Source organism: Macaca mulatta, chromosome 11, assembly GCF_049350105.2.
Source record: "Macaca mulatta isolate MMU2019108-1 chromosome 11, T2T-MMU8v2.0, whole genome shotgun sequence".
In the NCBI taxonomy this organism is placed as follows: Eukaryota; Metazoa; Chordata; class Mammalia; order Primates; family Cercopithecidae; genus Macaca; species Macaca mulatta.
In genome coordinates this window covers 110897248-110911508 of record NC_133416.1, presented here as the reverse complement: position 1 = coordinate 110911508, position 14261 = coordinate 110897248, and the positions used below count along the sequence as shown (strand labels likewise).

The 14261-nt window shown below is 44.5% G+C and overlaps 1 protein-coding gene across 7 annotated transcripts in view; it reads right to left on the bottom strand.

Annotated features, from left to right (window-relative positions):
- The window catches only part of STAB2 (stabilin 2), a 168623-nt gene that overhangs the window by 76060 nt on the left and 78302 nt on the right, over positions 1 to 14261 (bottom strand). For all 7 annotated transcript variants that reach the window (XR_013401292.1, XR_013401291.1, XR_013401293.1 and 4 more), the window contains exons 24-28: positions 13119 to 13212; positions 11545 to 11703; positions 5859 to 5954; positions 4072 to 4167; positions 1026 to 1073 (exon numbers count right to left, since the gene is read on the bottom strand). Coding sequence is in view for 3 of the 7 variants with exons in the window: in XM_015152616.3 (XP_015008102.3) it covers positions 1026 to 1073; positions 4072 to 4167; positions 5859 to 5954; positions 11545 to 11703; positions 13119 to 13212 (493 nt within the window). In the remaining 4 variants the exon portion in view is untranslated. The remainder of the gene's footprint in view (positions 1 to 1025; positions 1074 to 4071; positions 4168 to 5858; positions 5955 to 11544; positions 11704 to 13118; positions 13213 to 14261) is intronic.

Sequence of the window (14261 nt, the reverse complement as noted above, 5' to 3'; positions counted from 1 at the left end):
AGAAACTAGAGGGCTGAAATGAAACCTTACATAAATTTCATTCTTGCCTAGAGAGTCAGTTTTTGGTAGAAGCAGTGGCATGTTTAACAACTGGATCTCTAGGAAAAAAAGAGAGGAAAAAAAAAAAGACCTGGCTTGTAGTATTTACTGATTTCTATGGTGTAAATACTCCCACACCAGGACTGATTTCAAGATACCAAAATAACTGCACAAAAAGTGGCGTTAGGAAGAATGTGCACAATCAGTTCTTGTGAGCTAGTGTGAACAGGGTCCAGCACACTACTGGGCCAGCTCATGCTTTGAGGTAAGACCAGGAATGACGAGTCTATGTGAAAGTCAGCATGCCCAAGAGAGCACGCTCGGTCTCTTCTCTCACCTATGCTGAGATGGGGGTGGGGTTCAGAGAGGTGCCATACGGAAGCAACAGGAAGCTGTTCTGGACTGGGTGCTGACCAGACATGGACCATTTGACATGTGTCTATTTGAAGGTGATAAACCATTTGTTGCAATGGCTGGCTGGGCTGGCCACCCTGGTCCATTCAGCCAAAGAGGACAGAGATTGAGACAATGGCGTAGCGTGGGGATTGGATTCTTTATTATTGTACTTCTCAGGGGTAAGGGAAAAGCTTTTCTTGGCATTTTGAGCTGAGAGTTAAGCACATGTGAATTATGTCAGATTGCAGCTATAAATCCCAAATCTAACTTGGTGAAGTACAATGATGAATCATGTTAACTTACAAAAAAGATCCCTGTGATGAATGAAGCCCCCTTCTGCCCCCGCCACACTGATGCTCAGAGCAAACCTCTGATCAATCACATCAGAGTCTTCAGGGGTGGGACCTATGCAAGAATATTTTTAAAAAATGTGTTCCATGTGGTTCCATAGTGCAGCCAGGGTTGAGAAACACTGCTCAACACAATCGCCTACCCTCCTGACCAGCTGCATTTTCGGTTTTCTATTGTATGCATTCCAAGTTTCTAAAATATATACATTCCCAATCCTAAGTCCCAATAAATGTACTCACATTTATCCACTGGTTAAATATAGCTGCTTCGGAGAGAAACGACAATTCCTTATTCATATCGTGCAAGCGAGGGAGGGAGAGATGGGAGAGAACAGAGAAAGAACAATGAGAAGTGCAATCACAGTGTATTTCTGGGTCACCTGTGCTCAGGCTTCCTGGGGCTGGGCTTGTTTTCCTGGCCTGCCTCCCTGATGCTGACATGAATGGGTGCTCCAGCTAGCTGCATTTCCATGTTGACAGAGTCACACATTTCTTTCACACCAAGGTGGCTTGATTATTCTCTATAGAAGTAATTCCAAGAACTTTGAATGAGGCAACAACTCAAGCTTCTTCGAAATCAGAATTTAGGCTGTAAGAACACGGCTACGTAGACCCTAAGAGGAGGTCACAGAGCTCAGCAAATAGCCCCTAGAGCTATTTGTTTCAGAGCCATTGCTGAGTAGTGGCTCAGAACAATGGAAGCAAACCATGTGGGTTTTCACGTTGGTTCTGCCATTTCCTAGCTCCTTAGCCAGTTACCTAAAGGACCTCAATTTTCTCATCTGTAAAATGGGAATAATAAAAGCTCCAACTCACAGTTTGATATGAGAAATAGGAGTTGTTTTTAAAGTGATTAGAGCCTGGCATGCAGTAATTTCAGTAAGTTTTAGCCCCTATTATCTTTAATTTAACCATATGGCTCTCTCTATATATAGAGCCACTGCAATTGGAACTGGGGTAGGGTGAAGGGAGGCCATAAGATATGAAAGGGGATGTAAGATATTGAAGGGAAAAGATGGCCCTGCTCCTCTACAACTTAGAGTTTGGGGAAAGTTCAGCCTTGAAAAGATAGCCAACATTGCTGGCAGAGCAGTGACATTTGAAGGTGTTAGAGTTTTTTTAAAAAAATGTCTGTAAACACAGAGTTATTAAAAAAGACTGGGTTTACTTCTTGGATCTGCCATTTACTGGCTGTGTGATCTTGGGCAAGTCACTTAACCTTTGAGAACTCAAGTGCTTTATCTGAAAACGAATATGATGAAGTCTTCTTCCAGGAATTGTGAAAATTAAGTGCATTAATTTATGTGAAAATATTTTTTAAACTATTAAACACCACAAAATGTCAATATCATGTTCCTATGCAAATTTACATGAAGACAGTAAGTCTCAGTGCTGACTCAATTCCATCTAGTGGTTGAGGTTATTAAGTTAATAAGCACATGTTAAAAAGTAAGAAAGTGAATAAACACAAGAGCAGAGATGCCTGAGTAATCCCTTAGAGGGGACATTTTAAGGGAGAGGAGGGCTGAGGTGCATCTGATCTGCTGGTGGGAAGGCCAGAGTTGGGGAGGAGAGAAACGTGGCAGGCCTGGAGCTGGGGAGGCGGCGACTAAACTGGAGGGGAAAGCTGTTTAGAAGAAAAACAAGTGGGCTGGGCATGGTGGCTCAGGCCTCTCATTCCAGCACTTTCAGAGACCGAGGTATGTGAATCACATGGCGAGACCCTGTCTCTATAAAAAATACAAAAATGAGCTGAATGTGGTGACGCATTCTTGTAGTCCCAGCTACTTGGGAGGCTGAGACAGGAGGATCACCTGAACCTGGGGAGGTCAAGGCTGCAGTGAACCATGATCAAGCCACTGTACTCCAGCCTGGGCAACACAGTGAGATCTTGTCTCAAGAAAAGAAACCAAAAGCAAGAGTGAAGTCTGTGTGGAGACGCCTGGAGAGCCAAGCTGCAGACTTAATTTTGCTTTTTGTGGGAGGAGAGGGACATCGTGAAAGCAGGATTTTAGAGTTTTAGGAAACAGAGTCTGTGGCCAGTGCAGAGAAAATGTTGTGATTTAACGTGCCATGGTCTGGGTATCAGGAGACAGCTCCTTGACCTGACTCGGTGAGTAGAAGGCACAGTCAACAGTGAGAGGGGAAGGGTGGCAAGGGCCTCCCAAGGGCAAGGTTCTTAGGGTGAGACTCTTAGTGCAGGCTGCGGGTCCTGGGAATTGTTAGGCTTGTGATTTCGGCAGAGAGGAGGGGCAGGAACTCAACTGCAGGGAGTTGCATAAAAAGTAAGTGATGAGGAAACTTGTTAATTGACTTTATTTCTCATTTTGACAAACATTTATAAGCAATGGGATTGATATAGGAAACAAGACAAAGATCATCTCTCAAGAGTTTATGGTTATAGAGGGACAAATATCACAAGTTCTCACTCATATGCAAGAGCTAAAAGCTTGGCTCTCATGAAGACAGAGAGTGGATTGGTGGCTACCAGAAACCAGGAAGGGAAGGGGGAAGGAGGGGATGAAAGGAAAATAAAGAATATGAATGTATTTACTACTGCTGAACTATATACATAAAAATGGTAAAGATAGTAAATTATATACGTATATTTTACCTCAACAAATTAAAAAAAAGTTCATGGTCAAAACAGAAAAATGTAGGAGCAATGCTGATTTAGTGTGGCTCATGCTGTACAGATAGAATGTTCTACACTGGTGGTTAAAATTCGTGCTCTGCACTTGACAGCTATCAGAGCTATCACCTGGATTCCTCACTCTGGAGCTGAAGGGTGTTGGGCAAGTTTTGCTAAGCCTCTCAGTTTACCTGCCTGTAAAATGGGCATAATAGTAGCAGAAGGTTGTTGTGAGATTTAAATGAGGTGCTGCTGCATGGTAAGGACTGAGCAAGATGCTTGACATACAGAAGCGTGTACACACACACACACACACACGGCAGGGGTAAGCAAAGGTTAGCCCAGACAGGAGAGCCCAGTGAACACAGCAGAGGCCAGTTAGTTGCTCCTTTGGGAAGTCTGACAATGGAAACAGAGTATCAAGAAAGAGAAATAAGGACTGCTTGCTACACAGAAGCTGCTAATTAGAAGCCAGCTGCCTTCAGCCTGTAGAAAACATGTGACCCAGAGAGCACATATGTGATTTGCGAGAAACAGCTTGCTTCATGTAAAATCTCCTGCAGCAAAAGATATGTCAATAGATCACTTTAAAAACACCTTAGCTACGAGGTTTAAGGATTGTCTTTATCATTGAGTTCATCATAGATGACTTACCACTGCTGCGTTTCCATAGCACAGAAAGCCATCTCCTTCATAGCCCTCTTGACAAACACAGCTCCAGACACCAGAAGAAGTAGACTGACAGTTTGCCTGAGAAAACCAAGATGAAAGAAATGGTTACCCCAACAAAAACGTTAGACCTGAGTTACATCTATGAGACAACAGGCTCCATCTAAGGTCAGAACTGCAAATTTGGGGCTGAAAGATGGTAGAAGTAACCCATGGACCCTTTAGTGTTGCAATGAAAGTCTCCTGTCTGCATGTTTGATGCAGCTATTAATTACAATTAAAAAATTATTTATTCTCATCCCTGCCAGATTTAGCAAATAAAAAAATACAGGATGCACAGTTAAATGAGAGTTTCAAACAAACGATAAGTTTGAGTATATGTTTGTCCCATGCAATATTTGGTGCATACTTGTGCTGTAAGATTTTTCAACACATACTTGTGTATCTGAAATTCACAGTCAACTGGGTATCCTGCATTTTATCTGGCAACCCTATATTGGTTCTTCCAAGTTTTGGAATGGAATGAAACTTGCAATAGCTACTCACATCTGGAATGTCAGGGCTTGGTTGGGCTTTAAATCAAGCAGGAGTGTTAGAGTTCCTTCAGCTTTGCAAAATGCTCATGAGATTCTTGGGTAACAGACACCTTGGGGGCATCTCCCTCCTTATTTTTCTTCCAGCAGAACTAGTCCCCCATGCCCTACCCTGCACACATACTAGGGGTGGGCCCTGGCAGCTACGTTCATAACAATCCCACTTCTTGGCCACAGTTGACTGACTCATATGTGGATACCTGGGCCCAGTTGGGCCAGTTAGATCCTCCCCTATTATTTTGAATTGGGACATGGGGTGCTGATAAATTAGAGGGCATCATTGATGGTGGGGACACCATTTACCTCAAGATGTACACAGAAGTACAAGTTCGGGAAGAGAGAGGCAGAGAGAAAGAAAATGCACAGAGGGAAGTCAAATGAGAGGCCACATCGTCTCAGAGGATCGGGGAAAGAAACTGCTTAGATTCTGGTGATCCTGCTCTCTTCATATGTCCTGGTTCTGGGCTCTTGGGAAGCCTAGCCATACTTCCTGCCTCTGGATTCCCAGAGCTACCCTGGGGGTCCTCCCAACAAATTTATTTTCTGCATGGACTCTGTTACTTGGAACTCCAAACACTGATTAAGGCATCAGACTTCATTGGTTCCTGTGCTCGGTGCTTAGTGATGTTCTTTTGAAAGCATAACCACCCCCAGCCCTAATACCTTTGCCTGATCTTTCAAAGTTGAAGAACAAGGCACTGTGTACCCTTGAATGGGCATTTTCACCGATAACTTAAGTAAAACTCTGTTGTGACATTCGAAATTGAAGTCCGGTTACCTCTTAAAGTATCCTTTAAACTGTTGGTTTAGAGGTGCCAGGTTTAGCAAATAAAAATACTGAATGACTCGTTAAATTTCAATTTTAGGTGAAAAATGAATAATTTTAGTATAAGTTTATCCCATGCCATATTTGGGATTTACTTGAGTTTAAAGATTATTTGTTACTTACTTCAAATTTAAATTTAACCATAACTTCTGTATTTTACCTGGAAGTCATATGCTGGTTCTTCCAAGCTTTGGAATGAAGTAGAAGTTGCAATAACTACTCACATTCTGCTTAGAGATTCCCTTTTGGGGGTAAGAGATTTTGTTCATTACTAGGCCCGACAGGAAATAATCTTTCTTTCTCAAGCATTTTTTTTTTTTTTTTTTAAGGAAAACCAAGGTTAAATAACTCACCAACGGATGACATTTCCTGGTCTGTTCCAAGCATGAAGTTACTGGTTCACAGTCAATCCCATTTCCTCGAAATCCTTTCTTGCACTCACACTCATTCTATAATTTTAAGAACAGAGTCAAGGGGATTATTATTATTATTTGAGACAGAGTCTCACTCTGTGGCCCAGGCTGGAGTGCAGTGGCGCCATCCGGGCTCACTGCAAGCTCCGCCTCCCGGGTTTACACCATTCTCCTGCCTCAGCCTCCGGAGTAGCTGGGACTACAGGCGCCCGCCACCTCGCCTGGCTGATTTTTTGTATTTTTAGTAGAGACGGGGTTTCACCGTGTTAGCCAGGATGGTCTCCATCTCCTGACCTCGTAATCCGCCTGCCTTGGCCTCCCAAAGTGCTGGGATTACAGGCCTGAGCCACCGCGCCCGGCCTCAAGGGGATTATTGAAAGCAAGTGCCTTCCATGTGTTGCCCTCACACAGCACTGAGAAACGTCCTATGGAAACTGAAGCTGTTTGGCTCTCCCAGAGAACAGCGTTAATGTCTTTTGCTTGATATACTTCAAATTCTAGAGCTACTAATCTCCATATTCTACATTACATTTTCCAATATGATAGTTTCTTGGTACTCTCTTCCTGAATTTATTTATTTTTGAGATGGAATCCCACTGTTGCCCAGGCTGGAGTGTAGTGGCATGATCTTGGCTCACTGTAACCTCTGCCTCCTGGGTTCAAACGATTCTCCTGCCTCAGCCTCCTGAGTAGCTGGGATTACAGGTGTACGCCACCATGCCTGGCTAAGTTTTGTATTTTTAGTACAGACAGGGTTTCACCATGTTGGTCAGGCTGGTCTCAAATTCCTGACCTCATGATCTGCCTGCCTCGGCCTCCCAAAGTGCTGGGATTACAGGCGTGAGCCACCGCGCCCAGTCTCTTCCTGAATTCTTTTCTCCAGAGGGGCCTATGGAGATCGTCTGAGAGAGAACTTGGGCCCTACAAAGCATCATGTTGGATGGCCTTTCTACCTAATGAGAAAGGTCAAGCAAGCTATGGGGTATCCACTTGGTGGAGATGCATACATGAGGCCATTGCTAGCTTGTAAGGCACTTTGTTCAATTTAGAAACATTTGGCTCCAGCACGGTTTATCTTTTTAAAGCAGCATTCCTGGTAATTAAGGTTTGTGCCTATCTGGAAAGTCTAAGAGTTTCCAAGCCAACTAGTCCCAGCTGAGGGCAATCCTTGACATAAGAGAAGTCCTGATCCTCCCCCAGCCTGATTTCTGTAATTGTGCACAAGGGCTGATGGGAGTGTCAGGAAAGAGGATGGATGTGGACACACTCAATCTGAGTCAATGAAAGAGAACGAATCCTGGGTTTTTGGTCCATTCTGTTTCTTATAGAACACCACAAAGAGAACCCCCCTCCTTTCCCATCTTCCCATCAGGATGTTTTTCAAGTTTGTCTGCAGAAGGGAAGACAGAGCAGAGAGGAGACAGATATTATAATAGGTTGAACTGTGTCCTCTTATTCCCAGATTCATTTGTTGAAGTCCTGACCTCCAGTACCTCAGAATATGACCTTATTTGGAAATAGGGTTGTTGTGATATAATTAGTTAAGATGAGGTCATACTGGAGTAGGGTGCCATGGAGTAGGGTGGGCCCTGAATCCAGTAAGACCAGTATCCTTATACTAAAAAAAAGGGGGCTTTGGGAGGCTGAGGCGAGTGGATCATGAGGTGAAGATATCAAGACCACCCTGGCCAACACGGTGAAACCCTGTCTCTACTAAAAATACAAAAATCAGCTGGGCGTGGCGATGCGCACCTGTAGTCCCAGCTACCTGGGAGGCTGAGGCAGGAGAATTGCTGAACCCGGGAGATGGAGGTTGTAGTGAGCCGAGATCCTACCACTGCACCCCAGCCTGGGTGACAGAGCGAGACTCTGTCTCAAAATAAATAAATAAATAAAATAAAATAAAAGTTGGGGGTGGTGGAATTTGGAGACAGAAAGACACACAGGGAGAACAGCATCTGAACACGAAGGTAGAGAACAGGGTGATGTGTCCACAAGCCAAGCAACACCAAGGATTTTCAGCAAAGCACCTGAAATTAGGAGAGAGGAATGGAACAGCTTCTCCTTCACATCTGTCAGATGGGACCAACCCTGAGGACACCTTGATCTCAGACCTCCAGCCTCTACAGCTGTGAAACAACACATTTTTGTTGTTCTATGCCACCCAGTTTGTGGCACTTTGTATGGCAGCCCCAGAAAGCTAATACAGACACCAAGGCATTTTGTTCCCTTTTCTCAAGTGCAATCTGCCAACTCAAGTGCGTCAAAAATGAATGCAATCATTTACTGAGTGCCTGGCAAGACATAAGACTGCAGTGAGCTTTTTCACAGTTAAGACTCCTGCAGCCACATTTTAAGCTAATTTTCTCCAGACCCATGAGCAGGTTCTGCTGTCAGAGAAATCAGAAGGATAAATAGGAAAGCAGCCCTCAAATGCTGTGGAACAACCGGACCATGGGACTTACCCTATGTGACTTTTACAACATTTATCACTCTGGCGTTATACATAGGTTTGTCTGTCGCCTCGCACAAGATCTCATTTCTTCAAGTCTGGCTGAGGGCCCTGGCCACGGTAATCTCTTATCCTCACTACTGAGCTTAGTAGCTGAGTGGGTGTAAGCACTTGAGAAGTGTTGGATGAACGAGCAAATGAATAGATATGGGAACATCTGTTTTATTTTGTCTGGCCAGCATCTGTTCTCTCTCTTCCTGGAAACTGCACACCATTTGGCTCTGAGGACACCATCACTCCCCCTCTCCCAGTCCACATGATAAAATGTGGCTGGTTCCTCCACCCCAGGGTGGGGTGCAGGGCCTTGGCCTGTGCTTATCACTGCATCTTCCACCCCGGGCCTCCCCTGGCCAGATTTCTGTAATTGGGCGCAAGGGCTGATGCGAGTGGTAGGAAATGAGGATGGGTGTGGATGCACTCCATCTGAGTCAATGAAAGAATGAATCCTGGGTTTTTGGAGGAAGTTACCAGAAAACGTACTCCATTCTGCTTAACTAAGTATTCCGATGGTATAAGTTGGAGTGGCTGGAGGTCATCCCTCACCCCAGGAACGTGGGAAGAAGCTGAGCCAAGAAATAGACCCTTTTGCTGCCTTCTGAGCCCCGAATCATGTTGTGCCTGCAGCCAGATCCATATGTGGACTTTAGAGTCACGTGGGCCAAAACATTCCCTTTTTAAACCAGCTTTTTCTTCTTAAGAATTGAAGTAAATATATGTATGAGAAAATGTATCATTTTAACCATTTAAAAATGTATAGTTAAGTATTTTCACATTTGTATACTTGTACGCTAAATATATTCACATTTGTGTACAACCATCATCACCATCCTTCTCCAAACTTGTTTTCATCTTCCCAAACTGAAAGTCCATACCCGTTACACAATAACTCCTCATTCCTCTCCCCACTCTAGCTCCTGGCAGCCACTATTCTACTTTCTGTCTCTATGAATCTGACTACTCTAGGAACCTCAGAGCAGTGGAAGCACATAGTATTTGTCCTTCTGTCTCTGGCTTATTTCACTTAGCAACACATCTTCAAGGTTCACCCATGTTGCAGCATGTGTCAGCATTTTCTTCCTTTTTAAGGCTGATTGCTCTTCCATTGTATACATATACCACGTTTTGATTATCCATTAATCTGGCAATGGCCATTGGGTTGTGTTCATCTTTTGACTACTGTGAATAATGCTGCTGTGAATACGGGTGCTCAAATATCTGCTTGAGTCCCTGCGTTCGATTCTTTTGGGTATATACCCAGAAGTGGAATTGCTGGAGCATATGGTCATTCTATTTTTAATTTTTGGGGGGAATTGCTGTGCTATTTTCCATGGCAGCTGTAGCATTTTACATTTCCACAAGTAGTACACAATTGAGTTTTCTGTTATAACCGAAAGATTTCTCCCTGACACAGATTTTCTATCTCTGTCCCATTGCCAACTGTCACTCCCTGAGAAGCACCTTCTGTGGTCTATTGAAATAATTAACCCCAGCTGTAAATAGACAAACGTCAATGTCGAGGCTTTGCCTGGGTGTAGTACTTCCATCTCCCACCAGTTTTCAAGAGTGGGAGGTGGGCTAGGGTGAGATCATGCCATGCTCTTAGCCAAGCAGTTCAATTTTTTAACCCTTGCTCCTAAACATGTTGACCACCTTTTTTTTTTTTTTCTTTTTTTTTGATAGAGTTTTGCTCTTGTTGCACAGGCTGGAGTGCAATGGTGCAATCTCAGTTCACTGCAACCTCCGCCTCCCAGGTTCAAGCGATTCTCCTGCCTCAGCCTCCCAAGTAGCTGGGATTATAGGCACGCGTCATGATGCCCGGCTAATTTTGTATTTTAGTAGAGGTGGGGTTTCTCCATGTTGGTCAGGCTGGTCTCGAACTCCTGACCTCAGGTGATCCACCTGCCTTGGCCTCCCAAAGTGCTGGGATTACAGGTGTAAGCCACAGTGCCTGGCTGATGTTGACCACCTTTTAACCCCCTGTGGGGGTCTCTTTGGAAAGAGTTCTGTACAGATCACTAATTTTGGTAGTTAGGAGCTCCCAGAGGATCTCCAACACTTCTGACTGTCTTTGCACAAGTGTCCAGCCCTGCACTGGCCCACAGGAACGATGTTCCATCACTCATTTCTAGCAGAATGGAGAAGTGAGTGGGAATGATGCCTAAAGCCACAGAGCGAAGCCCTAAAAACTTCCTTCTTGGGTATTTTTAAATAGGGCAGATCTCCATTTGTCTGGGTAAATTCCCCCATGAAGGAAAGGGAAGGTAGGAGGTGGGCTTTACTATTTCATCAAGTTCCACTCAAGCTCCGTGTTTCTCTGAAACACGTGCACAGAAATGAGAGGTCCGAGAACCAAAAGGCTTGGGGTCAAGTGGGAGATATCATGGTGAGCAAGGTTAGGCTTTCCTCAGGCAGAGCCCTCATCATGGGAAGAAATACATTTCTCAGAGCAGAAAATAATTTGTAGGTCTTTAAAAAAGTTCAGCCTAAAACATAAAAGTGAGAAACTGTATCAAGATTCAAAAGATAAGGGGGTTGATTTCAAATCCCAGTTCCCATCTTCCATGTGTTCTGACCTCCTTAGCCTTGTATTCTAAACACACCTGTGGGTCCTACCTGTGGAAAAGGGTGGAAGCAGGTGGGCATGGGTCGGGGGAGGGAGCCTTATCAGTCGCCTGTTTTTTCATTGCCACAATCCTAGGTTAGTTGGTAGCCCCTCCCCTGGAGCTGATTTTTAAGCAGTAGCCTTCTCTGCCTTGTTCTCCATTAAATGACAATGAGTGAAAGTGATCAATACGCTACAGAGCTATAGAAATATAAGGTCGGTCCAGGATGGTGACTAAGAGGGCAGCCCTGGAGTCACACTGGGTGCAAATCTTGCACTATTATTTATTTCCATGATTTATGCAACTAGCTTCTCATTGCCTCAATTTCCTTTTCTATAAGATGAGATAATACCTCATCATAGGTTTGTTGTGGCAATGAACCCATGTTCACTGCCACGAATGATTGAAAAAAGCTGCAGTAAGTTCTAGCCAAAGTATTTCTGTCCTGAGGGGAAAGAAAAGTCACTGCATGATTCCTGCTTTCTCTTTGCTCCCATGACATCCAACCTACCTGCCCGGGACCCACGTACAAACAGGTTGCGTTGTCGTGGCAGCCTCCTGCACTGGGCAGCAGGCAGTTGTTGATCTCCAAGCAGTCTCTCCCATTCCCTGTCCAGCCCTGCTGACACACGCAGGTGTGGGTGCCCGTGCCAGTTTTGATGCATTCTGCCTGCAGGAGGAAAAGAAAAAGCAAAGCCTCTGAATCCTCAGCCCAGCCACATGATTCCAAAAGAGAGAGTTTCCAGACATATGTTCCAGAAACACATATTTGCATTGAGTGAGGTGGAAATGCTTAATTTACATTGAGATTCATGAAAAGATTAGGTAATTTAGAGAACAAAATTGCTTGGAGCTGGCCAGCTTATGGCCACTAACATCACTGTTAGTTATTAAGCCAGGGACTGTTTATATTGTTTTGCAGGTGTAAACAATCATCTTGAGGAAAGTATTGTTATCTCTATTTTATAGCTAAGGAAACAGGTGTTGCCCAAGGTCATGCAGCTATAAAAAGGCATGAACCCAGGTCTGTATAATGTGGGAACCCAAGCTCCACGATATCAGCTCCCGGGCCTCTCAGGAGGAGCCTTGCCAGGAGGCTGGAGGACAGAATGAGAAGGAGAGAGGGGTACAAGATACGGTGTTGAGATGAGGCTGAGGGGGATGGGGTTGGGATGGGGCTTGTTCAAAGGGAATCAAAGTAATCTGTAGGCTGGGGTCAGGTGGTTTCATCTAGATTTTATCCTTAGAGCTAGAGGAAATTACGGAAGGGGCTTAAATCTGGGAAAAACATGATCTGATTCACTTCAGGCCACTCTGGCTGTGAGTGGAGAATGCACTGTGGGTAGATAAGAGGAAGTAATGAAACCAGTTACTAAACCATAGGTAAGGAATGAAGGTGACTAGGGTAGGGTAGGGGTGGCGATAATTGAAGGGAATTAGTGAAAGCAATGGTAGGTTCTAGCTATACCCCTACCAACAGCAGAACTTAGTCACTTGACTCTCCCAGATCCCAGTTTCCTAATCAGTGAAATGATCACTTGAGCCCAGGAGTTCCAGGCGGTAGTGAGCTATGATTACACCACTGTGCTCCAGCCTAGTGAGACCCTGTGTCAAAATAAAATAAAAATTCAAGGTTTAAACACAAATGCTTCACACATATGAAAAGTCATCAGACACTGACCTGTAGAATGTCTTTCCTCAGGATTTCCTAAAAAACCCAACCAACCAACTGAAAAAAGCCAACAAGAAGCCAGGCAGGGCCGGGCGCGGTGGCTCATGCTTGTAATCCCAGCACTTTGGGAGGCCGAGGTGGGCGGATCACGAGGTCAGGAGTTTGAGACCAGCCTGATCAACATGGTGAAACCCCATTTCTACTAAAAATACAAAAATTAGCCAGGGGTGATGGCATGCCCCTGTAATCCCAGCTACTCAGGAGGCTGAGGCAGGAGAATCGCTTGAACACAGGAGGCGGAGGTTGCAGTGAGCCAAGATTGTGCCATTGCACTCCAGCCTGGGCGACAGAGTGAGACTCCGTCTCAACAAACAAAGAAACCAGGCAGGTTGGAAATGAAGACCAGTACTTACATTGCGGCTACAGCCTCCTGGAGTTAGTCCTGTGCAAGGGTCCATCTCAGAACATACAGTTCCATCTCCTTCATATCCTGCTTTGCAAACACAACTACAAAGGAGAGTGCACAAAATCAGCCCCAGAATAAGCACCAATGACCGAGAAGAGAGCCAGCCAGCTAGAGATGAGCCAGTTCCTGGCCGAATGGCTCCATCGTTTGCTCCTGTGGAGGAAGCCAGTGCTCAAATGTGGTCGGGGTACTTCTGGGGTCTGCAATCAGATACACCTGGGTGGAAATGAAGCCCGCCCACTTCTTAGCAGTTGTGTGACTCTGCACGAGTCCCTTAACAACGGAGAGATCTTATTTCTCATGAGGAAAATGGGCCTAATACCTCCCATATAAGGCTGAAGGTTAGATGAGCGAATGCACACCGAGCATTTAGCAGAGCACTTGCAGATCATAAGGCTCAACACCTGACACCTGCTCTTATTTTACCAGCACCTGCCTCTTTATAACTCTTCCTGCTCAATACTAGTTATTACCTCTAGTTCAGCAAAGAAGAGCTCTACTCTGGCTTCTATGCAACAGCTCTTAAAATATTTGAAAATGACAATCAGGTGAGACTTCTCCTCTCCCCTTCTCTGGCCCCTCATGGGTTTCCCCCCAACACCACATTCTCAAGTGCCTCTTCTGTGAGCTGACTTGGTTTCTTGACCCATTACCTTTCCAGACGCTCCTCTCAAAATGTTCCGTGATGATACTTTTACTATTAAAGGTGGCCCATTTATTCATGTGTTCAACCAATATTTATTGAGTGCCCTATGATAGATGCTGGAGACATTGTACCCCCATGTTCTACTGCAAATTCAGTCATCCGTGCCTTACAAAAATTTAAAAATATATATATTTCATGTATCAAGTTTCCTAGAGGAACAAAATACATTATCTGGTGTCCAAATGAAGAAATAGGTTGATCTGTTCCAATAATGTTTGATTTACCTAAGGCAATACAGTTCATACAGACCCATGCTGACAGTCCTCTGCAGATGATTTAATAGGTTTCGGGGGTAATTTTGATTACATGTAGTTTTGCCTTACGCACTGATATAGATCCTAACTCCTTAGGAAAAGGCATTTCTATTGTACAACCGTGGAAAAA